At 46.6% G+C, this 27491-nt stretch overlaps 1 protein-coding gene across 6 annotated transcripts in view; it reads right to left on the bottom strand.

Moving 5' to 3' along the window:
• Positions 1-24840, bottom strand: part of MROH1 (maestro heat like repeat family member 1) — a 98326-nt gene extending 73486 nt beyond the window's left edge. For 3 of the 6 annotated variants that reach the window (XM_070481883.1, XM_070481878.1, XM_070481882.1), the window contains exons 1-4: positions 24715-24840; positions 6559-6663; positions 5383-5461; positions 4271-4416 (exon numbers count right to left, since the gene is read on the bottom strand). In XM_070481883.1, coding sequence (XP_070337984.1) covers positions 4271-4416; positions 5383-5404 — 168 coding nt within the window. In that variant the 5' untranslated portion in view covers positions 5405-5461; positions 6559-6663; positions 24715-24840. Of the gene's footprint in view, positions 1-4270; positions 4417-5382; positions 5462-6558; positions 6664-10069; positions 10143-24175; positions 24200-24714 lie in introns of those variants that run through there. The other 3 variants (XM_070481879.1, XM_070481880.1, XM_070481881.1) reach the window with 3 other exon arrangements.
• Positions 24841-27491: the final 2651 nt, after the last annotated feature.

Here is a 27491-nt window from a genome sequence, read left to right as displayed (position 1 = left end):
ATGGTTATTTTTAATTTTTTGAGGAACCGCCATACTGTTTTTCACAGTGGCTGTGCCACTTTATGTTCTAACCAACAGTGCACAAGGGGTCCCATTTCTCCACATCCTTGCCAACACTTGTTTCTGGTTTTTTTATTTTAGCCATCCTAATGGGTGTGAGGTGGTATTTCATTGTAGCTTTGATTTGCATTTCTCTAATGATTAGTGATGGCATCTTTTCATGTGCTTATTGGCCATTCGTATATCTTTTTTGGAGAAATTTCTATTCAACTCCTTTGTCCATTTTTGAAACAGGTTGTTTGGTTTTTTGTAGGTGAGTTTTAGGAGCTCTCTATATATTCTGAGTATTAATCCCTCATCATATGTATGATTTTCAAATATCTTCTTCCATTCTGTGGGTTGCCTTTTTACTCTGTGGATAACATATATGACGTACAAATTTTTTAAAATTTTCATGAAGTCCAATTTGTCTATTTTTTCTTTTGTTGCCTGTGCCTTTGGTGTCATATCAAAGAAATCATTGCCACATCCAATGTCATGGAGCTTTTGTCCTATGTTTTATTCTAGGAGTTTTAGTTTTAGGGCTTACATTTAGGTCTGTGATCCATTTTGAGTTAATTTTTTTATGTGGTACGAGGTAAGGCTCCAATTTCATCTTTCTGCACACGGATATCCAATTTCCCCAGTACCATTTGTTGAAAAGACTGTCTTTTCCCATTAAATGGTCTTGGCACCCTTGTCGAAAACCATTTGACCATATATGCGAGGCTTTCTGTTCTCTTGCATTGGTCTGTATTTCTTCCTCTCGGCCAGGACCACACGGGTCTGATTACTGCAGCTTGGTAGTAACTTTCGAAATCAGGATGTGAGTCCTCCAGCTTTGTTCTTCTTTTTCAGGAATGTTTTGGTTATTCGGGATCCCTTGGGATATCATATAAATTTTAGGATGGTTTTCCTATTTCTGCAAAAAAACATCATTGGGATTTTGATAGGGATTGCAATAGCTGCTTATTTTTAAAGAAAAGGTTTTTATTTCCATTTTATGTTGCTCTGGAAAATTCAGTGGGTAGGACACTAGTCACATCAGAATGAGCTGTGGAGGGCTCCCCTGACAGAGGGGAAGGCCTCACGGGGCTCCGCATGCAGAGCTATGCAACCACAGCCGCCCTTGTCATTTTAGCAGAGTAGGAACTGAACAGTGACGGCTGAGGGACGTGCACCAGGCTGGCTTGCCAACGATACAGGCCCAGAAGGGGTATGGATGAGATTTTCAGCTCAACCATTTTGATGTGTTAGCAGGTTGCCAATGACCCCATCACCCTTTTCCCCTAGAATTGACTGAGTCTGCTGACTAGATGATTGAGCCATCTGCTGGCAGCACCTCTGCAAGTGACTCAAAGGTCGGTCAGTCACCACATGGTCCTAATGCATGTGGTGAATATCAGCACACACCTAAGACCCTGAACTAGGTAGGCAAGAGCTGTTCACTTCAGCACAATCAAATTTTACCCCAGCAGGAAACCAGCATCAAAGTAAAGTCTCCACTCGAGTGGAAATAGTATTAAGTCTTAACTCATGTTTTGACGTTGGGCTCTAATGTCCATTATGTGAGTGGGAATCGATTCCTTTTCTAACAGATAGAGCGGGTTCATGTGACTAAAGCTGAGTGGACCTAGTGTGACAGGGCCGATCCCCACACACGAGCTTGCCCGTCACTGGCCTCATGCAGCCTGTGTGTGAAGACTATGGATACGAACGTGCTGATGTGCGGCCGATTAAAACTCCCTTACGTTAGGACGAGACTCTCTAGAGAAAACGAGATGGGAGGATGTGAGGTTGGACCCAGCCCCCAAAAATAAGAAGAAAAAAAAAGAAAAACTTCTTTTACTTTTTGAAAATTTGGTTTTACTATTGCTATAGACTGTATCCTCCACAAATTTATATGTCGAAACCCTAACCCCCAATGTGATGGCATTAGGAGGTGGGGCCTTTAGGAGTTGATTGGGTTATGAGGGTGGAGCCCTCAGGAATGAGATCAGTGCCCCTACAAAAGGGATCCCAGAGAGCTCTCTCATCCCTTCTGCCATGTGAGGACACAGTAAGGAGACAGCCATCTATAAACCAGGAAGCAAGCTCTCACTAGACCCCGAGTCTGCCAGCACTTTGATCTTGGACTTCCAGCCTCCAGAACGGTGTGAAATCCTAGTCTGCTGTGTATAAGCCACCCAGTCTGTGGCATTTTTGTCATAGTAGCCTGAACAGACTAAGACAACTATTTTTGCCTCTTCCCCAAAACACTCCCCTTTCACTGGCCTGATAGCCATTGTGAAGAAGTCTGTTTGTCCATGTGTTCACCTTACCCCTGCTGGCCTGGGCTAACAGGAATGCGATGGGATGTGTCTAAAACCAGGAGGCCAGCCACTGTCCAGGACGAGCACCAGAAGCCTCCAGAAGCTGACACCTATAAAGTATCACACGTGTCTCAAAATGCTGCCTTGAGATTTGATGACTGGACAGTGCCGCATATCTTTTTTCTGTTGCCCCACATCCTTTTGGAGACAGATTCAATCGGAAGTGAAATGTGCACACAGTCTAAGACGCAGCCCAATCGAGTGTGGTTACGATGAAACACAAGCGAATGGTAGAAACTAGAAGTGGCCCAAACCTCCCGGAAGTAGTTTGTGGATCAGATGGCATTAGGGAGAGGGAGGGAGGCGACTGGAAAGGATTACACTCTGTAGGTTAGAACTTCCAACTTAATATACATTTACTATAAATATGCAATTGTGAGGTTTGTTTTTAAGTTGTTTAAAGAAACTAAAAAGGCTAAGGGGTAAAATCATAAACAAGCTAGGAAATGACAAGCATGAAGCACACTTAAATTTTGCTACAAATTGCTAAAAATAACAAAGGCTTTTTTAGCCACCTTCAGTATTCTTTGGCCATTTCCTCAAACAGCCAACGCAGCCCAAATCTTCTTTGTCTAACAAGCAGACGCTGACTTCAGGGCGTCGTGTGTGCTGGAATCTTTCAGCCACTCAGAGTAGGCCCTGACGCCCAGCATGAAGCCACAGGAGACTGGGGTGGACACACACACAGTGCCCAGGCAGGAGTGTGCACTCCCCCCGGCTTAGTCTAGGAGTTATGTGTCTCTAACCAAAGCCCTCACAGGCCACCCAAGCATTCCTCCGCAGACACAACAGGCTAGGACAGCCGAGAGAAGAAGGAGACTCTCACCAAAGAGGTCACAAAGCCAATGCAACGAACTCAGTGGCCACCCAGCGGCACTGGGCTATTTCCCCCAGGGCATGGCAGTTGATATACGAGGAAGAAAGGACTAACACTGTAGAGATCCCTTTTTTTTTTTTGAGGAAGATTAGCCCCAAGCTGAGCTCTGCCACCAATCCTCCTCTTTTTGCTGAGGAAGGCTGGTCCTGAGCTAACATCCACACCCATCTTCCTCTACTTTATATGTGGGACACCTGCCTCAGCATGGCGTGCCAAGGGGTGCCATGTCCGCACCCAGGATCCCAACCAGCAAACCCCAGGCCGCCGAAGCAGAATGAGTGAACTTAACTGCTGCACCACCAGGCCGGCCCCAAGATCCCTTTTTACATATCAAAATATAAAAAAAAAGAAAAATGGTCTTTTGAGACTGCAAAAGTCTCTTCCACTTCCAGGAAGGGGACTAAACCACGCACTGAGGAAAACTAGACGTCGTGCACAATTATTTCAGACAACAGGGAACTACCCGAGTCATAGAACCATGGAGCCAAGAGACCAGAGAGGAGGAAATTCTAAGAGGAGAGGGCTGGCTTGGAGTTTTTGTGCCCAGGGTCCGATGGCGCTCCGACATCCCTGCAGGGCTGCATTCAGTACAGCCCACGACGGGGTTCCCGCAGCCGGTCACACCTCCGCCAACTTAGCCGGGTCTGCAGGAGACCCTGGCCTCCTTATGCAGCCCCTCTCTGAAGGCAGCAGGCATGCCCCAGCTTCTACGGCTCTCAGAGCACTTGTCCACGTGCTCTTCTCACTACCCTGTCCCCCTACAAGAGGGCCAACCCACAGGCCACAAGATAGAGCGGGGTCATCTGTCCTGGAAATGCTCCGCCTCCAGAGAGCTAGGACTTGCAGGTGCCCACAGGGGCCTGGGGCTCTAGAGCTCCGGCCAGGCCAGCTGCCCCGCCCTGGGCCCCGCCCCCCACAGCCCCGCCCCCGGCCTGCGGGCCCCGCAGCCCCGCAGCCCCACCCCGCCTCGCGGTGGTCTCACCTTTCCGTGCTGCCAGAGGTACTCCTCCCACGCCCTGAGCGCTTCCTCCGGCTGCGAGTCTCCGAGTGCGCACAGGGCACTGCACACCTGCTCCTGCACCAGCGGGTCCTTATCGGTGACGGCGTCCAGCAGGATGGTGGACAGCTCTGCAGCGACAAAGCCCGGTGCGCGTGCTCAGGCGGGCGCCAACCCCACTCGGGCCAGCACCCTCAGAGAGAGCTCCGACCCAGAGCTGGAGGAGCCGCTCTCACATATGTGCCCCGCTCCCCTAGCTCGCCGGGGTCTCTCTTGGAACACACTTTCTGCCTGCTCTGAGGGCATTCTGGCCACCTCTCCCCTGACCTTATGTCCCAGGCCGTGCATGCTTCATGTCTCCCGCTCCGCTGGACCGTGGCTCCTATAAAAGGCAGCGGTTGCAGGCTCAAGGCCAAGTGGAAAGCTGCCCCCAGGTGGCCCTCTGGCCCTCCTGCCCTTGCAGAGTGGCACGCCAGTCCCACCACCTGCTCTTGCAGACTCCTCATCACCCTGTCCCCACACTTGAAGCCAGGTCTCTCCTGCTCAGCACCCTGGACAGGACCCCATCATCCTCAGTGTGCCGCGAGGTCAGGGCATGGTGCCTGCAAGCAGTGCTTACAAATCTTTACCCCTAGGGATGAAGCTCTGTGGGGCAAGGACAAGTCTCCCCCCGCCTCCACCCTGCTCTTGGCCATGCCCTCAGCAAACTGCTGGCCCTGGCTGCAAGGGCAGAGTGGCCAGTCAGAGTGGACACTGCACCCGGGGAAGGTGTAGAAAGGGGTGAAGACACAGGGACCCCTCCCACATGAACACAAAGCCCCTGCACCCAGGAAACACCGTCCCCCACACCAGACTGAGCCTGTGGCCAAATCTGACCCCCTCTGCTTCAGTATCTGCAGACGCGACTACTGTTTCTTTTTTTTAATGAAATCTTAGAGAAAGTGTGTTCATGCAACAGTCATTTCTTCAAACCACACTCAATGCCATGTGCTCATCTGCATCTCAAACGCAAAAGCTAGCAGGTGTGACACTGAGGGCTGCCTGAGAGCCCAGCAGATGCCCTACCCTTGGGAGCCCCACCCACCCTGCCCACTCACTCTTCACGTAGGACTCGGTCATTGCGGTAGTCTCAACTTTCTCTCGCCCACTGTGAACACAGACAGCTTCTTCTCAAACCTAGAGTAACCAAAAATACAACATTTAATTCATAAGCTTCCTCAGTTTATGGACGGTTACTATGCTTGTATAAAACACACGATTTAAACAAATTTGTTCCGGGAGAATTGTTTCTGCCACACTTTGGCCGAGCCACCTGCCAAAAGGCACCATTCCCACAACAGCTACCAGCTCTCCTCCGCCCCAGCACCTGGCAGCCCTGCTGCCGGTGTGGGGCCGGCCCACAAGGGCTGCTCCCAGTTGACTGACAGTGGCCTGGGCAAGCGTGGTCACTGCCTCCACCTACATCTTCCTTCACTCTGTGAAGAAGAGAGGACGTACATGAGGCCTGTGTCGCTGACAACCTGTGCAGAGCAGAGAAACCTCTCCCTGAGGGCCAAGAACAACGGCCTTGACCATGGCAGGGCCAGGGGTCCCCACGCCTGAGAATTCTAGCACAACATTAAATGAGCCTCCTAGTGGCAGAAAGAGACTGCATGGGCAGCACAGGGATCCAATCGGCTCGCTGGTGCCTGAAACCAACCATCCAAGCAGCCCACGGGATTAGAGAATCGCAGCTTTCAAATATCGCATGCCTCAAAGCACCATTTGCAACAGCTGGACTCAAAGAATGAAGTTCATCAAATAAGCAAGTGCCTCCGCCTCTTCATCATATGGTCACATGCTCAGTCCTATGTCATACTTTGCAAGGACCTGTAAGGTCAGAGGGGCCACAGGCCCTCAGCGTCACAGCTGACTGCTTTCTAACATTCGTGTCCTTTATTCACTGGTGATCCCACCACCCCTTTGTCCCCTTGATCACCTCTCATCCATAAAACGATGGCAATAACAAAGGAGAGGTGCCATGATCTTCCCCTAACCAGGTAGGACATACTCCATTTGCTGTGCACACACAGGAAGGAGGCAAGGTGAGAAATCATGTAACAATGGGGAGGTGGTGGAATTAAAAATAAGTGAGAATTCTAGTTCAAGAAGTTCAAGATGCTCCCAAGCATTCACCTGTCCCACCAAAACCTCAATGAAATGATAGAAAGGATGCGTCTCTTAAAAAAATAAATGCAAAAGGAAAGAAACAAGAAAAGGTAAAATTAGCAGACCAGAAATTTCCAGGGATCCCGGGCAGACAGAAAGCAGATGGAGACGACTCTGGTTTGAAGATGGTGGCATCAGCAAGGTGTTTCCCTTTTCTTCCTGGAAAGCATCTAAAAGTAACAAGGAAAACAAGAAATAAAAACATGTATTCCATTTGTGGCAGAGCAAGGAGAAGGCAAAAAAATCCCAAACCCTGAAAGGATGAAGAGCTGAAAACGCCGCAGCTGTCAAGCAGGGCATGAGGTGCACGGGCAGCAGCTTCCAGGAAGAGCCCATGGCACACGCTTCCCAAAGGCAGCCACACCCTCAAGTGGAAGCCAAATCCTGAGTTCCTGGACCCAGTCTGAGTCTGTGAGGAGAGCAGCCTGTCCCTGAGGCAGAGGCTTTGCCCCACGAAAAGCCATAGCTGCCTATCTCCACCACCTCGGAACAAACAAGGGCTAATCCAGCTCAAACTCCATGAAGTTTGGAACACCCTTCATACAAGCACACAGCTAGGCTCACCCAACTCCAACAGGAGCAAACAAAAGTAAATAAGCATAAGAGACGTCTGCTCCCACCCCAGATGGAAGTAACAGACCAATCTGCCCTCCTGACCAAAACAATTATACAACCGGACAAGACACATGGAATCAAGGTCCTCAGGAGGATGGACATCAGAAGACGAGGGCCGGGGGCCCTGAGACAACTCCAGCTCACTGCCTGGAGGGCGTAGCCAGGCTGAGGAACACTCAGGAGGGCCCAGCAATACACCTGAGTTGAGGAGACCGACCAGGAGCGTCCCAGGAGACCTAGGGCCTGCTGGAGTTTGCAGGCTTTAGGACCAGAGAGAACTCCAGACGCCTGCAGAGGGTCCTCTGGTTACTCAGCTGATTTACTGGTCAGCACTGGGTAGCAGAATAATGTCCCCAAAGATGCTCATGCCCTCATCCCCAGAAGCTGTGAATATGTTACACAGCAAAAGGGACTCAGCAGACAAGACAGAAGGTAGAGACCTTGAGGTGGGGGGATTCCTCTGGATTACGTGGGTGAGACCAGCCTAATCACGTGAGTCCTTATAAACATAAAAGCTTTCCCAGCTGGATCTGGGAGAGGAGAGGAAGAAGAAGGAAGGGAAATTTGAAGAATAGGAAGGACTCAACCCACCATGGCTAGCTTTGAAGATGGAGGAAGGAGGCTCTGAGCCAAGAAATGTGGGTGGCCTACAGAAGCTTGAAACACCCTCATCTTACAGCCAGCAAGAAAACAGGGACTTCAATCCTGCAGCCACAAAGAACCAAATTCTGCCAACAGCCTGAAAGAGCAGGAAACAGATCCTCCCCAAAGTCCCCAGAAAAGAGCACAGCCCTACTGACCCCTCGAACTTAGCTCAACGAGGTCCACGCTAGATTTCAAGGACTTTAAGAAAATGTGTTGTTTAAGCCACTAAGTTTGTGGTAATTTGTTACTACAGCAATAGGAAACTAAATAAGTGCATGTTTGGGAAGAAACCACCCAACACCAGGGAAAGAGCCACCCAAAATGATTAGCAGAAACAATGCCTAGAGCTCACGGTGAGCCAAGAATGGGCCTGCTCCCAGAAGCCAGAGGGGAAAACATCAAAACTCACAGGGCATTGGGAAGAGCACTCAAAAGGGTTTTGCCTAAGTAGAGAAGTAAAATTAGCCCTAGACTAAATGCTTTCTCATCTCAGCTAACAAAGCTAAAAGCACGACCTGAAAGGATCGAACTGTTCCCAAGCAGCTTAGCCACAACCCAGAGCAAAGCTCAAGAAGAATAATGGGACATAGAAATATCCAGCACCAACAAGGTAATAACGTCTGGCCCCCAATAAAAAATTACCAGGCATGCAAAGAAGAAAATACAACCCAGAATGAGGATGAATCAACCAATACAAACCGACCCAGAAATGACACAGAGGAAAGAATTAGTAAACAAGGACATTAACAGTTATTATAACCGTATTTCATATATTTAGGAAACCACAGGAAACACTGACATGTTAATATAGAGAGGTTAAAGTAAAAGGATGGGAAAAGAAAAACGAGGCTGACACTAGTCATAAGAACACTGGAGTGACTATATTAATATTAGACAATAGATTTCAGAGACATAACAGTCCTAAATAAACATTTATGCACTTAATAACAGAACTTCAAAATACACAAAACTAACAAAAATGCAAGAAGAAATAGACAAATCCAAATTATAGTAGGGATTTCAATAACACCTCTCTCTCTCTGTAACTGGGAGAACAAGTGTACAGAAAATCAGTAAGGGTACAAAAGACCTGAACAATACTGTCAACCAACTTGACCTAAGCAATATTTATAGAACACTACATTCATTAACAATAGAATATATATTGTTTCCATGGGATGGAAATAGAACATTTACCAAGACTGACCACATTCTGGGCAATAAAACAAATCCCAATAAATATAAAAGAATTCAAGTCACACAAAGTATGCTCTCTGACCACAATGGAATTAAATTAGAAATCAGTAAGAGAAAGCTATCTGAGAAATCTCCAAGTATTTAAAAACTACTTAATATGCTTCAAAATAATACAAGTCAAAAAAGAAATCAAAAGTGAAATCAGAAAGCATTTTGAAGTGAATGAAAGTGAAAAGACCTATCAAAATTGTGGGAAATTTATATCATTAAATGCCTGTATTAGAAAAGAAGAGTGACATCATCTTCCATCTTAAGAAACTAGACACTCAAAGAAAGCAAAAGAAAGGAAATAATAAATATCAGCATAAAAATCAAAGACGAGCCCAGCCCTGTGGCCGAGTGGTTAAGTATGCACACTCTGCTTTGGCGGCCCAGGGTTTCGCCAGTTCAAATCCTGGGTGTGGACATGGCACCGCTCATCAAGCCATGCTGAGGTGGCATCCCACATGCCACAACTAGAAGGACCCACAACTAAAAATACACAACTATGTACTGGGGGGCTTTGGGAGAAAAAGGAAAAATAAAATCTTTAAAAAAAAAATTTTAAATCAAAGAAAAAGAAAACAGAGGGAAAAAAATCAATGATACCAAAGGCTAGTTATCTGAGATCAATAAATTTCATAACCTCTAGCCTGACTGATCAGGAAAAAGAGAGAAGACACGCATTACCAATATCAATAATGAGAGAGGTGACAACAGTACAGATTCTACAGATAATAAAAGGACATTAAGAGTATCTTCTGAGGGACAAGCCCCATGGTGTAGTGGTTAAGTCTGGCACACTCTGCTTCAGGGACCCAGGTTAGAGATTCAGGTCCTGGGTACTGAATCAAGCCATGCTGTGGCAGTGACCCACGTGCAAAGTTGAGGAAGACTGGCACAGATGTTAGCTCAGGGCTAATATTCCTCAAGCACAAAATAAAAAGAGGATGATTGGCAACAGATGTTAGCTCAGAGTGAATCTTCCTCACCAAAAAAAAAAAAAAAAAAAGAATATATTCTGAATAACTTTATGCCAGTAATTTGGACAACTTAAAAGAAAAGCAAAGTCAACTATACCTCACAGAAAAGAATAAAGGAGGAGTGATGTCAGCATCATGGTGGAGTGAGCTGTTCCCTTCGACTCTCCCTGCTAAGATACAACCAAAAGGACATTCATTAACCAAGAGAGGATACCCACATAGCACAACAGGATGTCTGAGAAATCCACGCAGCCATACGTCTGAAGGTCCCCAGGAAACAGTGGAAGGAGGTGAGCAGATCTCCTCCCAATCCCCAGTGGCAGCGATCTAGGGCACAGGACCTCACACAGCAGCCAGCACATGACTCTGGGAGGAGGCAGGGGAGGGTGCGGGTCTCAGCAAGAATGCTTTTGCTTTCAGGGTTGTGTCTTGGCCGGTAGAGGCACTCCACACCAAGGTGGCTTGGCCACTGCATGGGCGCCCCCACCAGGCACAGCAGCACAGGCAGGCTGCCAGTGAGTGCAGAGTGGGCTCACATGTGCAAAAGAGGGCTCCCCCTCCCCTCCCCTCCTGCCTGGCACACTGGCTCGGCCAGTCAGCCAGGGCAGCGGACCCACACCAGAGGGCCTATGCCTGCATGTGTGACCCACTGGGCAGCAGCGGCCAGAGAGCAGACACAGACACACCGTGTCAGCATAGCTTCCAGCAGAAGGGCACAACTTCCAGCAGACACAGTGGGTTCAGAAAACACAGCTCCTGCCCCTGCCAGTGTTGGCAGGTGGAATCTGAGACTAGATACTACCACTATGTGCCAGGAAAGGTCCACTTCATCAAACACCATGAAGAAATACATTAACACTCCATATCAGATGAAAATGACAAGTCTCCAGAAACCAATCCTGAACTCACAGAACTTTACAATCTAAATGACAGAGAATTCAAATAGTTATCATAAAGAAACTCAACAAGTTACAAGAAAACTCAGAAAGACAGTTCAATAAACTCAGGAATAAAATTAATGAGCAGAAGGAATTCTTCACAAAAGAGACTGAAACTCTAAAAAAAACCCCAAACAAATGCTGGAGATGAAGAATACAATGAATGAGATAAAAAACAATCTAGAAACCTTTATAAACAGAGCTGACATTATGGAGGGCAGAATTAGTAGTTTAGAGGATAGAAATACAGAAATGCTTCAGGTGGAAGAGGAGAGAGAACTAAGACTTAAAAAAAAAAAAGAAGATGGGCTGGCCCCATCGCCTAGTGGTTAAGTTTGGTGCACTCTTCTTTGGCAGCCCAGGTTCAGTTCCTGGGTGCAGACCTACACAACTCATTGGCAGCCATACTGTGGCAGCAACCCACACACAAAATAGAGGAAGATTGGCATAGATGTTAGCTCAGGGTGAATCTTCCTCAGCAAAAAAAGAAGAAGATGATGAAATTCTCCAAGAAATATTTGACTAAATTAGGAAATGCAACATAAGGATTATAGGTATTCAAGAGGGAGAGAGGAACAGTGAGCTTGTTCAAAGAAATAATAGCTGAAAACTTCCAAAAGCTGGGGAAGGAACTGGAATTACAAGTAAATGAAGCAATAGAATTCTCAATTACATCAATGCAAAAAGACCTTCTCAAAGGCATATTCTAGTAAAATTGGCAAAAGTCAGTGACAAAGAAAACATACTAAGGGCAGCAAGGCAGAAGAAAGTAATCTACAAAGGAACTCCTATCAGGCTTTAAGCAGACTTCTAGCAGAAACCTCACAGGCCAGGAGAAAGTGAAAGGATATATTCAAAATACTGAAAGACAACAACTTTCAGCCAAGAGTACTCTCTCCAGCAAAACTATCCTTCAGATATGATGGAGAAATGAAAACTTTCCCAGATAAAGAAAAGCTGAGGGAGTTCATCACCACAAGACCCCCACTACAAGAAATGATCAAGAAGGCCCTCGCACCTGAAACAAAAAGGAAAAGGTTTACAAAGCCTTGAGCAAGGAGATAAGGAGAGAAAATCAGAAAATTGCAGCTCTCTATCAGAACAGGTTAGCAAACAATCAATTATAACATTAAAGATAAAGGGAAGGAAAGCATCAAAAATAATACAAATGCTTCAGTTTAATCACAAACTCACAGCACAAAATGGAACAATTTGTGACAACAATATCTTAGACAGGGAAGAGGAGAGGGATGGAACCTGCTTAAGTTAATGGAGATAAGAGGCTATCAGAAAATGGACTATCTCATCTACGAGATCTTCTATACAAACCTCATGGTAACCACTAAACAAAAAATCAGAACAGAGACACAGATGATAAATAAAGAGAAAACCATCATAGAAAATTACCAAACCGAAATGGTAGTCAGAAATACATGCAAAGAAAAACAAGGAAAATCTAGAACAACTGGAAAACAAGAGATAAATGGCAGCATTAAGCCTTCATATATCAATAATCACTTTAAATGTAAATGGATTGAATTCTCCAATCAAAACATACAGAGTGGAAGGTGGATTAAAAAACAAGACCCAATAATATGCTGCCTCCAGAAAATACATCTCAGCTCTAAAGACAAACATAGGCTCAGAGTGAAGGGATGGAAGATGATACTCCAAGGAAATGATAAGCAAAAGAAAGCAGGTGTTGCCATAATTATATCAGACAAAGCAGACTTCAAGATGAAAAAGGCAATGAGAGACAAAGAGGGGCAGTATATAATGATAAAAGGGACACTCCATCAAGAGGACATAACACTTATCAATATATATGCACCTACACAGGAGCACCAAAGTACATAAAGCAACTATTAACAGACCTAAAGGGAGAAATTAACAGCAACACAATAATAGTAGGGGACCTCAATGCCCTACTTACATCATCCAGACAGAAAGTCAACAAGGAAATAGTGGAATTAAACAAAAAACTAGACCAGATGGACTTAATAGATATATATATAGAACATTCTATCCAAAAACAGCAGAATGCACATTCTTCTCAAGTGCACATGGAACATTCTCAAAGATAGATCATATACTGGGAAACAAGGCAAACTTCAATAAATTTAAGAAGATTGAAATCATACCAAGCATCTTTTCCAACCACAATGCTATGAAACTAGAAATCAACTATAAGAAAAAAGCTGAGAAAGTCACAAATATGTGGAGACTAAACAACATGCTACTGAACAACCATTGGATCAAGGAGAAATCAAAAGAAAAATCAAAAAATATCTGGAGACAAATGAAAATGAAAATACATCATACCAACATTTTTTTTTTGAGGAAGATTAGCCCTGAACTAACATCTGCTGCCAATCCTCCTCCTTTTGCTGAGGAAGACTGGCTCTGAGCTAACATCCATGCCCATCTTCCTCTCCTTTATATGTGGGATGCCTACCACAGCATGGCTTGACAAGGGTACCATGTCTGCACCCAGGATCCCAACCAGCGAACCCCGGGCCAGCAAAGAGGAACGTGCACACTTAACCTCTGCACCACCGGGCCAGCCCCCGAACCAACTCTTATACGATGCAGTAAAAGTGGTTCTAAGATGGAAATTCATAGCAATACAGGCCAACCTCAACAAACAAGAAAAATCTCAAGTAAGTAATCTTAAATTACACCTAACAGAACTAGAAAAAGAAGAACAAACAAAGCCCAAAGACAACAGAAGGAGGGAAATAATAAAATCAGAGCAGAAATAAATAAACTAGAAACCAAAAAAACCAGTAGAAAGGATCAATGAAACTAAGAGCTGGTTCTTTGAGGAGATAAACAAAATCGACAAACTCTTGGCCAGACTCACTAAGAAAAAAAGAGAGAAGTCTCAAGTAAATAAAATTAGAAATGACAGAGGAGAAATTACAATGGATAGCACAAAAATACAAAAGATTATAATAAAATACTCTGAAAAACTATATGCCAACAAATTGGATAACCTAGAAGAAATGGATAAATTCTTAGCATCATACAACCTCCAAAAACTGAATCAAGAAGACATAGAGAATCTGAACAGACCAATCACAAGTAAAGAGATTGAAAGAGTAATCAGAAATATCCCCAAAAAACGAAAGTCTAAGGCTGCCCCATGGCCGAGCATTTAAAGATCCAGGCACTCCACTTCGACGACCCAGGTTCGTGGGTTCAGATCCCAGGCACGGACCTACTCCACTCATCAGCCACGCTGTGGAGGCATTCCACATACAAACTAGAGGAAGACTGGCACAGATGTTAGGTCAGGGCTAAATCTTCCTCAAGCAAAAAAATAAAATAAAATAAAATCCAGGACCAGATGGCTTCTCTGAGAATTCTACCAAACATTCCAAGAAGATTTAATACCTATCCTTCTCAAACTATTCCAAAAATTTGAGGAAGAGAGAATGCTTCCTAACTCATTCTATGAAGCCAACATCACCCTGATCCCAAAGCCAGACAAAGACAACACCAAGAAGGAAAATTATAGGCAAATATCGCTGATGAACATAGATGTAAAAATCCTCAACAAAATACTGGCAAACCAAAACAGCAATAGGTTAAAAGGGTCATACAACATGATCAAGTGGGATTTATTTCAAGGATGCAGGGATGGTTCAACATCTGCAAATCAATCAGTGTGATATACCACATTAACAAAATGAGAAACAAAAATCACATGATCATCTCAATAGATTCAGAGGAAGCATTTGACAAGATCCAACAACCATTTATGATAAGAACTCTCAATAAAACAGGTACAGATGGAAAGTATCTCAACATAATAAAGGCCACATATGGCAAACCCACAGCCAACATCAGACTCAATGGGGATAAACGGAAGGCCTTCCCTCTGAGAACAGGAACAAGACAAGGGTGCCCACTCTCACCACTCTTATTCAGCAAGGTATTGGAGGTTTTGCCCAAAGCAATTAGGAAAGAAAAAGAAATAAAAGGTATCCAAGTTGGAAAGGAAGAAGTGAAACTCTTGCTGTTTGCAGATGACATGATTCTCTATATAGAAAACCCTGAAGAACCCATCAGAAAGCTTCTAGAAATAATCAACAACTGCAGCAAAGTTGCAGGGTACAAAATCAACTTACAAAAATCAGTTGCATTTCTGTACACCAATAACAAACTAGCAGCAAGAGAACTCAAGAATACAACCCCATTTACAACTACAACAAAAAAAAATAAAATATCTAGGAATAAATTTAACCAAGGAGGTAAAAGACCTAAACACTGAAAACTAGGGGCCGGCCCGGTGGCGTGGTGGTGAAGTTTGCATGCTTCACTTCAGGGGCCCAGGGTTTGCCGGTTTGGATCCCGGTCAGAGACCTACTTATCAAGCCATGCTGTGGCAGGCATCCCACATATAAAAAATAGAGGAAGATGGGCACACATGTTAGCTCAGGGCCAATCTTCCTCACCAAAAAGAGGAGGATTGGAGGCAGACGTTAGCTCAGGGCAATCTTCCTCAAAAAAAAAAAAGTGAAGGGCTGGCCCCGTGGCCCAGTGGTTGGGTTCGCGCGCTCTGCTGCAGGTGGCCCAGTGTTTCGTTGGTTCGAGTCCTGGGCGCGGACATGGCACTGCTCGTCAAGCCACGCTGAGGCAGCGTCCCACATGCCACAACTGGAAGGACCCACAACAAAGAATGTACAACTATGTACCGGGGGGCTTTGGGGAGAAAAAGGAAAAAAATAAAATCTTTAAAAAAAAAAAAAAAGTGAAAAAAAAAAAACCACCGAAAACTACTATAAGACATTATTGAAAGAAATCAAAGATGACATAAAGAAATGGAAAGATATTCCATGCACATGTATTGGAAGAATAAACATAGTTAAAATGTGCATATTACCTAAAGCAATCTACAGATTCAATGCAATCTCAATCAGAATCCCAATGACATTTTTAATGGAAATAGAACAAAGAGTCCTAAAATTTATATGGAACAACAAAGGATCCCAAATAGCGAAAGCAATCCTGAGGAAAAAGAACAAAGCTGGAGGAATCACAATCCCTAACTTCAAAATATACTACAGGGGCCGGCCCCATGGCCAAGTGGTTGAGTTCGCGAGCTCCACTTCAGAGGCCCAGGGTTTCACCGGTTCAGATCCTAGGCATGGACATGGCACCGCTCATCAGGCCATGCTGAGGTGGTGTCCCACATAGCACAACCAGAGGCACTCACAACTAGAATATACAACTATGTACTGGGAGGCTTTGGGGAGAAGAATTAAAAAAAAAGAAGAGTGGCAACAGTTGTTAGCTCAGGTGCCAATCTTTAAAAAAATAATATATAGGGGCTGGCCCCGTGGCCGAGTGGTTAAGTTCACAGGTTCCGCTGCAGGTGGCCCAGTGTTTTGTCGGTTCAAATCCTGGGCATGGACATGGCACTTCTCATTGAACCACGTTGAGGTGGCATCCCACATGCCACAACTAGAAGGACCCACAACTAAAAATATACAACTATGTACCAGGGGGCTTTGGGGAGAAAAAGGAAAAAAATAAAGTCTTAAAAAAAAAAAGAATATATATATATATTCTTTTAATATATATATATATTCTTTTAATATATATATTCTTTGTAATATATATAGATATATATATATATATATTACAAAGCTATAGTAATCACAACAGCATGGTACTGGTACAAAAGCAGACACACAGATCAATGGAACAGAATTGAAAGCCAGAAATAAAACCACCTATCTATGGACAGCTAATCTTTGACAAAGGAGCTCTTAAGAACTTACAATGGAGAAAGGAAAGTCTCTTTAATAAATGGTGCTGGGAAAACCAGACAGCCACATGCAAAAGAATGAAAGTAGACCATTATATTACACCATATACAAAAATTAACTCAAAATGGATTAAAGACCTGAAGGTAAGGTGTGAAATCATAAAACTCCTAGAAGAAAATATAGGCAACACACTCTAACATTGGTCTGAGAAGGATCTTTTCAAATACCATGTCTACTTGGACAAGGGAAATAAAAGAAAAAATAAACAAATGGGACTACATCAGACTAAAGAGCTTCGGCAAGGCAAAGGAAACCAGGATCAAAATGAAAAGACAACCCACTAAGTGAGAGAAAATATTTGCAAATCATATATCTGACAAACGGTTAATCTCCAAAATATATAAAGAACTCATACAACTCAACAACAAAAAAACAAACAACTTGATCAAAATATGGGCAGAGAATGAGAACAGACATTTTTCCAAAGAAGATACACAGATGGCCAACAGGCACATGAAAAGATGTTCAACATCACTAATCATTAGGGAAATGAGACTCAAAACTACAATGAGATATCACCTTACATCTGCTAGAATGACTATAATCACCAAGACAAAAAACAACAAATGTTGCTGAGGATGTGGAGAAAAGCAAACCCCCATACACTGCTGGGGGGAATGCAAACTGGTACAGCCACTATGGAGAACAGTATGGAGATTTCTCAAAAAATTAAAAATAGAAATACCATACAATCCAGCTATCCTACTACTGGGTATTTATCCAAAGAACTTGAAATCAACAATTCAAAGAAACTTATGCATCCCTATGTGCATTTCAGCATTATTCACAATAGCCAACACATGGAAGTAACCAGGTACCCAACAACTGATGAATGGATAAAGAAGATGTGGTATACATATATAATGGAATACTACTCAGCCTTAAAAATGACAAAAACATCCCATTTGCAACAACATGGATGGATCTTGATATTATGTTAAGTGAAATAAGCCAGACAGAGAGCGACAAACACCAAGTGATTTCATCCATATGTGGAAGATAAACAAAGATATGGACAAAGAGAACAGATTAGCGGTTGCCAGAGAGGAAGGGGGTTTGGAGGTGGGAGAAAGGGGTGAAGGGGCACACATATATGGTGATGGATAAAAATTAGACTATTGGTAGTGAGCACGATGCAATCTATACAGAAACTGATAAATAATAATGTACACCTGAAATTTCACAATGTTATAAACCACTCAATAAAACAACTTTTTTAAAAGTAATAAAGATTTAAAAACAAAAGAAACAAATTCCTTGAAAGACAAACTACCAAAGCTCACTCAAGAAGAAAGAGATAACCTAAATAGCCATCTATATCTAATATAGAAATTGAACTTGTAGTTAAAAACCTTCCCACAGAGAAAACTCTAGGCCTAGATAGCTTCTCTGGGGAAATCTATCAAACATTTAAGGAAGAAATAATATCAGTTCTACACAAATTCTTCCAGGAAAGTTGAAAATAAGAGAATACTTCCCAACTGATTCTATGAGGCCAGCATTACTCCGATAACAAAACCAGACAAAAACATTATGAATAATGAAAACTATAGACCAATATCCCTCATAGACACAAATGAAAAAATTCTTAACAATATTTTATCAAATCATATCCAACAACATGTAAAAAGAATAATACATCATGACCAATGGGGTTTATCCTATGAATACAAGGTTAGTTTAGTATTTTTAAGTGCAGCCGATATAGTTGACATCAACAGACCAAAATAGAAATACCACATAATCATCTCCATAAATGCAGAAAAAGCATTTGTCATAATCCAACATCCACTTACAATAAAAATTATCAGCAAACAGGAGTAGAAGGGAACTTCCTCAACCTGACAAAGAGCACCTTACAGAAACCTATAGGAACAGCATCCTCAATGGGGAAAGACTGAACACCATCCCTGTCAAACGAGGAACAAGGCAAGGATGTCTGCTCTCACCACTTCCATTCACGATCATACTGGAAGGTCCAGCCAGTGCAATAGCCAAGAAAAAATAAGACGACATTCAAATTGAAAAAGAAGTAAAACTGTTTTTATTCATAGGTGATGCAATCGTTTATGTACAAAATCGTACAGAATCAACAGTTGACACCAGAATTAATGTCAGCTAGCAAATTCACAGGATACAAAGTCAATATAAAACATCAACTGTACTTCTCTATACTAACAATAAACAATCAAAAATTGAAAAAGTCATACCATTTGCCAGTGAATAAAAAAAAAATTTAAGGATAAATTTGACAAAACATGTGTTAGACAATACACTAAAACTATCAAACATTGCTGAGAGATATTAAAGAAAACTTAAATAAATAAAGAGAGACACTGCAAAAATATCAGTTCTTCCAAAATGGATATACAGATTGAATGCATTTCCAATCAGAATCCCAGCAGGCTTTTTGTAAAAACTGACAGACTGATTCTAAAATTCATATGGAAATGCAAAGGACCTAGAACAGCCAAAACAATTGTGAAAAAAAAAAGTTGGGAGGCCGGCCGGGAGCGCAGCGGTTAAGTGCACACGTTCCACTTCTCAGTGGCCCGGGGTTCACCAGTTTGGATCCCGGGTGCAGACATGGCACTGCTTGGCAAAAGCCATGCTGTGGTAGGCGTCCCATGTATAAAGTAGAGGGAGATGGGCACAGATGTTAGCTCAGGGCCAGTCTTCCTCAGCAAAAAGAGGAGGATTGGCAGTAGTTAGCTCAGGGCTAATCTTCCTCAAAAAAAAATAAAATAAAATAATGGAGGACTTACACTACCTGACTTCAAGACTCTATGGCCAGTCGATTTTCAACAGAAGCACAAAGGCAACTCAGTGGAGAAAGGACAGTCTTTTCAACAAACAGCACTGAACAACTGGACATCCGCATGCAATAAAATGAGCTTCAGTCCATACCTCACACCACACAGCAAAACTCAAAATGCTTCCTAATCCTAACTGTAAAACTTAAAACTGTAAAATTTCTGGAAAGAAAGATAGAAGAAAATCTCCATGACTGACAAGTAAAATCTATAAAAGAAAAACTTGATAAACTGAAATTTACCAAAGAACTTTTGCTCTTTGAATACAGTGCTAAGGAAGTGAAAATGAAACAAGTTAACACCACTGAGGCACGCCACTCAGTGACAGACACACTGCAGTAACTATCAGCATGCCCCCCCAACACTCTCCTCACCCCACGTCTGCCCTTCACTCCAGGAAGTAGGTGCCCTGCTCCCCGCTGAGATCGGATCCCTCACGGCAGCCTCAGCTGACCGCCCTGCCTTGGCCACTTCCCCTTCCAGGCATCCTCCCCACTCAGACCTTTGTCAGACACAGGTCATGTCATGCATGCCACACTGCTGCTAGCCAGTCTTCACTGCTACCCACAGAATCAAACCAATGCCTTCAACACGGGCTGTCGCAACCTAGACCCGAATCCCTCTGCCTCTTTCTCACCCCTGACACTCTGTGCCCTGGCCTCCTGAGAACCCCAGGCCACAGCTTCGGCTCTCAGCCCTTTGCTTCTGCCTGTCCTCTACAAGTACGCCCCGCCCTGCCCTCTCTACCATGGAGAATCCTGCTCCTCCTCAAGGGCCAATTCCTGTTGCCTCGCCAGGACACTCCCAACCCGCCAGCAAGTGATGAGTGTTCCCACAGCCCTCCGCCCACACAGTGAACCCGGGATCAGTACCCAATATTAACAGCTGTATTTCCAGTCTACCTTCTCCAGTGCACCGGGAGCAGGGAGAAAAGTTTTGGTTTATATCCTTAGTGTGAACAGAATTTTTAAAAAAGTGTTCATTGAAGGAATAGAATCAAAATCCTCTCATAAGACTCAAAATTGTAAAACTGTCAATTTTCTTTAATCTACAGTCTATAATCTATAAATCTATATCTATATAAATCTATATAAATTTCTATAACCTATAAATATCTGAATCAAGATATTGGAGGGTACTTAATGAAATGGTTCCAAAGTTCATGTGGAAGAATCAACATACAAGAGCAGCCAATTAAATTTTGAAAAGTATATGAAAAGGGGGATTTGTCTTATATTATGTTTAGAATGTATAAAAAGGCTACAGTAATTAAAACTATGCTATTGTTAAAAGAATAGGTGCACAAATCAACAGAACCGTACAGAAAGTCCAGAAATAGACACAGTTAAGGAAGAAAAGGTGTTATACAAGAAAGGCAGGGTTTTAAATCATAAAGAAAGATTAACAAATAAATAGTGTTGGAACAGCTAGTTAGGCACCTAGGGAAAAAAATTAATCTTCCTTACATCTTTCCTTACCCCAAAATAAATTCTCAATGGATATGAGTTAGACGTAAAAGTCCTAGGAGAAAATACAGGTAAATATTTTAGTCTTAGAGTAGGAAAGGACTTTCTAAGCCAGACACAAAAACCCAGACACTAACAAACACTGCTTAATTTGACATATAAAAATTTTAAATTTCTGAAACTCAAAAACATATAGAAATTTTCCAAGCCATATTCATACACATTCACCTATGCCCACAACCCTACACGCTCACACTCCTTAGCCAGTCATCAGTGGTGCATAAAGTAAATAAAAGACGAAGCGGGACAAATCATTCATACGGGTAGGAGGAGACGCTAACTCGTCTAACATTGACACGCTGGGCGCCCGCCACCTACATCAATAGGACAAACAGGAAAACAGGCAGAGGGGTGGACCGCTAACAGACAGGGGACAGCCTAGCCTCTCCAGTGAGACGGGCAGTATGCAGATGGTTAGTTCAGGATCCAGGTGGAAGGTTCTGTGTCACAAGGGAAAGGCTCAGAGGGAAGCCTGGCACACAGCCATGCTCTGCTGGCACCAGACGTCGTCAGCGCTGTGGCCATCGCAGGGTGAGGACAGCTGGAAGAGTCTGTGGAGCAGTGGCTGCAAGCCTGAATGGTCACAATGCATGAAGGGATCACCCACCTCTCAACATCTATCTACAGAAGCCCTCGCACAAGTGTGTAGAGATCTAAAAAAACACAAATGGCAAGCGGGACTCTGGCTAGATCTTTAAAAAAACAACCAATGGGAGAAGGTGGTAGGTAGGCGAGTATACACTACCGAGGAAAGAGCTGAGCTTGGCCATCAAGTGGAAGAGCAAAGTGTACACAGCTGAGCAAGATCGGTTTTGTGAGGTCTCGTCTGCTGTCCCAGCCCCAAGACAGGCGGTCTGTGTGCTGACCCTTGACACACGAGGATGGCAGCACAGACTCTGCTCTCCATGGAGGAGACAGACAGACCTGTGAGCACATTGCTGATGGCAAACGGAAGTGAACGCTCCCCTCCCCAGGGGAAGAGAGGGCAGAGGCACGGAGGGGTCTGGAAAGGTCCTCTTGCATCCTGCAGGAAGCATCAGCTGAGCATCAACTGCCCTCCTGGCAACTTAGAGGCACCATCTCCTTTAATCCGCATGGCTGAGCAGGCCTGAGAGGGACACACTGCTAGTTAGCAGCTAGTCAGCAGTGGGGCAGGACTCAACCAGGACTATCTCCCACCAGCTCCACTCCACACCCATGCTGTGATGCACACTAGCATAGGTCACATGGGCAGAGAGGACCGCGTCTTCCCTCCCTGCATTGTACACATTGCAGGTAAGTGAAGAAGCTGCTTCCCCCTTGTCCTTCTGTACTCAGCATTCACTCAAAGGCATTTAGTAAATGCCCACCAGGTGCCGTCCTAGCCCACAAAGCCCCTGGCTTGAAGGATGCTCATCCGTATTACGGCTGCCTCAGGACATAGCACAGGCTAACAGAGGCGCTGGGTCAACTGCACTGGGCCTGAAGCAGGTCAGAAGGGGGCGTGGGAGGCCAAGGAGGCCAAGCGAACCATAGCCCAGGGGCAGCCATGAGCCTGTCTGGAGGGTCAGGTGTGTGCGGGGAGACCAGGGAGTCAGGATGTCATGCAGGGTCATGGGAATGCCCCACCCACACAGCAGGCCCACAGGACTTTGCCTCCCATCACAGGAGTCAGAGAAAGGATCAACTTCCAGAGTCACCAACAAGAACCTGGGCTGAAGACCTGGGAAATACAGTTCCACAGCTCACTGCTCACAGTCCCTTGAGAACACTGTTATTTCTCAACATAAGTCATGCCAAGTTGCATCACTAGGTTTGCAGGCAAACCCACAAAGCCAGGTGGCCCTCCAGGTCAATGAAGAAAGCACATTTCTCATGATATCCAGCAGCCAGTGTGCCGTGAGCACTGGCCAGGAGTGTATGAGAGCCACAGAAACGTTCTGGGGACCTCTACCTCAAGGAGATCAAGTAACTCAGCTCAGTGAAAGGGTTCACGAGATCTGGGGTCACTGACCACAGACGAGCAGCACCCCGACTGCTCACCTGGGCCTCAGTGGAGCCTGAATCTGAAAACTAAGTACAAACACCTGCTTCTAGGCACATGGGACAACTGTGAATACGAGCAAGCACATGTCCCACAGGTTCCGCCTCTGATCCACTGGTGTCCCTCAGCAGGCAGCAAATGGCCCTGGGAGAGTGAGAAACAGCAAGATGCAGGTCTCAACAAGCCATGGCTGCCTGGACATTGGTTTCAAGATAACCAAGACAGCTCAACTTCAAATAACTCCACTCTGACACCAAAAAGAGATCAGAGACACCTGCTCACTTGGGCCATGACAGCCTGAGGCCAGGAAATGAAGATAATGTCACAGTAGCATCCCCAAGTCGTGGGTGCCAGGACTGTAGGTGCAACCACATCACAGTCATGCCACTGCTGAAGTGTCCCACGACTGATGATTCCCCATGGGTCTCCCAGTGCCCAGCGCCGGGTGGGCATCTCCATCTGGACCATTCATTGCCACTCATACGTGACAGCTCTAACACCCAACCCACCATCATCACCCCTGACCTCTCCCCAGTTTCCACCTCAGCTGCCTGTTTTCCTGTGTCATCATGCACTCTGCTACCTGGGTCAGAAATCGGCACCACGCCCTCCTGTTCCTCCATCTCCCTCCTCACATCCTACCTCAACTCATGGATCATCTTCTTCTCCATCTCTACCACCATCCCCTTCCAAAGTGGTCCCTGCTCCAGGACTGTCCCCTCAAAGCCAGCCTCCACCCCAACCCCGCTTGTCCCCCCACCAGACAGCTGCTCCAGCTGACATCCATATGCAAGCCCACTCTTCTGGCTCCCCGCAGCAGTTCCCTCTGCCCCCTCCACCCGCACTTGAGCTTACGTTAGGTCCCGCCCCCAGGCTGGCCCTGCAAAGTGGAACCTCTGTAAGTGTGCACATGGGCACTGCCTGCCTGCACCCACAGAGCCCTCTCCTCGGGCCCTAACGCTGCACTGCAGCTGTGCTGGCGCTGCAGGAAAATCGGAACCCAAAATCCGGGCCTAGGAGCCCCGGGAGCGGGGCGAGCCCCGGCCCAGCACCGCCTAGCTCTCACCTTGCCTGAGAGCAGGACTTCCTACGGCCTCGCAGCTTTACGACCTACACTCTCTGACCAGTATCCTCGTGACTTCGGACAAATTACCCCCTGCTCTGGATCGCCTCCTTTAACGCCAGGGAGGAAACGGGAAGAACACGACGGCTCCGTGCTCCGGGGCTCGCGGGGTTGCGAGAGTAGCGCCGGGGTCCCGCGGAAGGAAAGGGGCAGGGGCTAGGACGCGGGCCTCCTGCTCTCCGGGGAGGGGCGGCTCCGGGGCCGCGCTCCCGCGCCGGCGTGAGGAAGCGGAGCGGCCGGGCTGTGGGCCTCCCTTCCCGCTGTGACGCGGCAAGCCAGGCTCCGCGGGGAACCGCGCACCTGGGCCGGGAAGGGGCGCGCTCGGCCCGCGACCCTCCCCGCGCCCGCCGCTGACCTCGGGGAGGCGCCCCTGCCTCGGCTTCCCGCGCGGCCTGGCCCAGGGGCGGCCCCAGGCTCTCCGGCCCGGAGTCCCACAGGGGCGCCTCCCCGGGCGAGCGCCCCCGGCCCAGCCCGCCGTTTACCTGAAGAGCCGCCGCCGCCGCCGCCGCCGCGGCCCGGCACCGCCCTCGCTCCCAGCCGCGGACAGAGTGGGCGGGGCCCCCAGGTCCTCCCCGCCCCCGCCGTCCTCCGCCAACCGCGGCTCGGCGCGCGGCAGCTCGGCCCCGCCCCCATGCGATCTCTGCGCTCATTGGCCGAAGGCGCGTCCCTCTCGCTCTCTCTCCGTCCCGCCCACCGCACCAGCAAGCCAGAGTGCGCAAACTCCACGCCGCGCTCGGCCCCGCCCCGGCCGCCCCGTGACCCGCGCGTCCGACTGTTGGGCGCGCGCTCCCGCTTCTTTTGCGCGGGGCCTGTGCCCTATCCCGCTCTGCTGTGTGTCCCCACCGGGCACGTACACCTCGACGATCCCCGCACACAGACACCGCCCCACACACCCCAGGCGCATCGGGGACGCGGGTTTAGCGCGGCATTCCCCCCAAAGCCGGTCCCCTCGCAAACACATACCTGTCCAGGTACACACGCCAGGTGGGCCCGACCTGAACACACATGGGAACTGTCATGCCCTGTATCTCTCTCACGTGAACACACACACTGAACACCCAACAAACACCCCAGAGACCCTGGGGCCGCCGCCCCTCCCCGAACAAGTACACACACATGAACACAGACTCAGACCATGAGGATCAAGATGAGCAGGTTTCTGAGAGGCAGATAATAAGCAAGTAAATGGTTCATAAGACGACTGAAGTGCTGCGAAGGGTCGCAGCTGGGGGATGGGAGGAGGTGCCATGGGGCCCAGAAAGGAAGAAGAGCTGGGAGAGGAGCCAGCGTTCTGGCCAGAGACACTGGCACCTGCAAAGACCCTGAGGCTGAAGTTGCGTGGACATGTTTACAGACCAAAAATAAGGGAGTGAGTAGCATTCTAGAAGCTCAGGAAGTGAAGAGCAATTTGAGAAGGAAGTAGTCAGCAGTGCTAATCCACAGCCTGACAAGTGTCTGTGTCTTGCCGCAGAGTGGCTCTGTGGAGAGCTGTGGGCCACAGCGTGAGGCGGCAAAGTGAGGGTCCTAAGGTAAACGCTGGGGCAGGGTGGCAGCTGAACAGTCTGGGGACGGGGCCCACAGAGAGAAGGGCTTCAGCCTGTTTCTGTTGTGGGATGGACCCCAAAAGAGAGGGACAGAACTCAGAAGGCCGAGAGAACTAGGTTGTCAGCACATAATGCCTGGCCCCTCAGGAAGAGCCCTGCCCCCACCACCAAGTGGGAGGGGGGACAGATTAACCAGGGCATGTGGAAGTTGCCAGGGAGGGAGGGAGGAGGCCTTTCCCAAGCTCACACCTGGATGGCTCCCTCTCCTGCCTAAGTTCCCCATGGCCAATGCCCAGAATGCCCTGCTGGCCCTGCCCCCTCCCCAGCCTCAGCCGGACTTCTTCATTCCCCAAATGCACAAGATGCTTGGTATGTATCACGGCTGTCATTTAACTTTTATTAAATCTTTAATGCCAATCTCCCTTCCACAACAGTAAGCTCTATGAGAGAAAGACCCCTGTCTGTGATTTGCTCCCAAGTGCTCAGCACCAAGTCCAGCGTGTGATGGGTGCTCAATGAATCTCCGTGGCATAGATGGACAACCTAGCGTGCAGAGAAAGAGGAGGGTAAGAAAGACTTTGCAGGGCCGGCTGCGTGGCCTAGTGGTTAAGTTCAGCATGCTCCACTTCCGCAGTCTGGGTTCAGTTCCCAGGTGCAGACCTACACCAGTTGTTGATGGCCATGCTGCAGTGGTGACCCACATACAAAAAACAGAGGAAGATTGGCACAGATGTTAGAGCAAATCTTCCTCGCCAAAAAAGAAAGAAAGAAAGACTGTGCAAGGGGAGAGTGCACTGAGCTGGTAATGTTCTGGAGCCCGCCTGTTATCTCTCTGCACAACGCTTGCTGGCTGCCAGTTGTATTCTGGCACTGGTGGGAGCCGAGAAGGTGAGAAGGGGCATGGACACCCAGGCTGCACAGCAGCAGCTCAGCGGCACAGCCACCCTGGGTCGGAGCCACATGGTTTTCCCTTTTGTTGCTCCAGCTCTAGACATGGCACCTCCCCAGCCCTTCTAACACCTGAGTAACAATTCTGCATTAAATCCTTCTGCTTGAAGTACCTGGAGCAGTTTCTCTTTTCCTAACCCCAAGGTCGGCAACAAACCAGTTAGTTTGTCCATATTTTCTATGTTCCAGCTAATTTGCCAGACAAGGGCTGTGGGTGAGCAAGGGAATACCAAACACAAGCCTTGCTCTCAAGCAGTTTATGGTCCAACAGGCATGAGAAAATGTGTCTTACCGGTTCAAGTCAGAGCAGTCCAAGGCCTTCATCGCCATGGGCACACCACATCCACCGTGAATCCCAGTGGAGGACAAGTCAAGTCCACAGACACTCACCACTCACCAAGCCTTCACCAAGACCCAGGCACTTGTGGGACACTCCCAGGACGGCAGCTTACAGTAGAGAGATGACATATTTGGGCCTCAATTGCACCATCCATAAAATGGACATCACTTGGTTGTGCTCCAATTTGAGATCCTGGACATGAACTGCCTACCATGGGACAGGCACATGGAGTGTGGTCTGTGAATGGAGGCAGGACTGCAGGAGGTGGCAGTTGCAGCTGCTAAGAGTGCTTAGAATGGTGCCTGGCACACAGCGCTCAGTAGATGTTAGCTGTTACTCCCCTTGGTAACAGCGCTCACACAAGACTGTAGGGACCAAGAGAAGGGAGGGCCATGTTGGCTCCTCTCCCCTGGAGCTGTAGGGTTTG

Source organism: Equus asinus, chromosome 12, assembly GCF_041296235.1.
Source record: "Equus asinus isolate D_3611 breed Donkey chromosome 12, EquAss-T2T_v2, whole genome shotgun sequence".
Classification (NCBI taxonomy): domain Eukaryota; kingdom Metazoa; phylum Chordata; class Mammalia; order Perissodactyla; family Equidae; genus Equus; species Equus asinus.
Note: the sequence above shows the minus strand (reverse complement) of the source record. Positions and strands in the feature narration are given on the sequence as shown.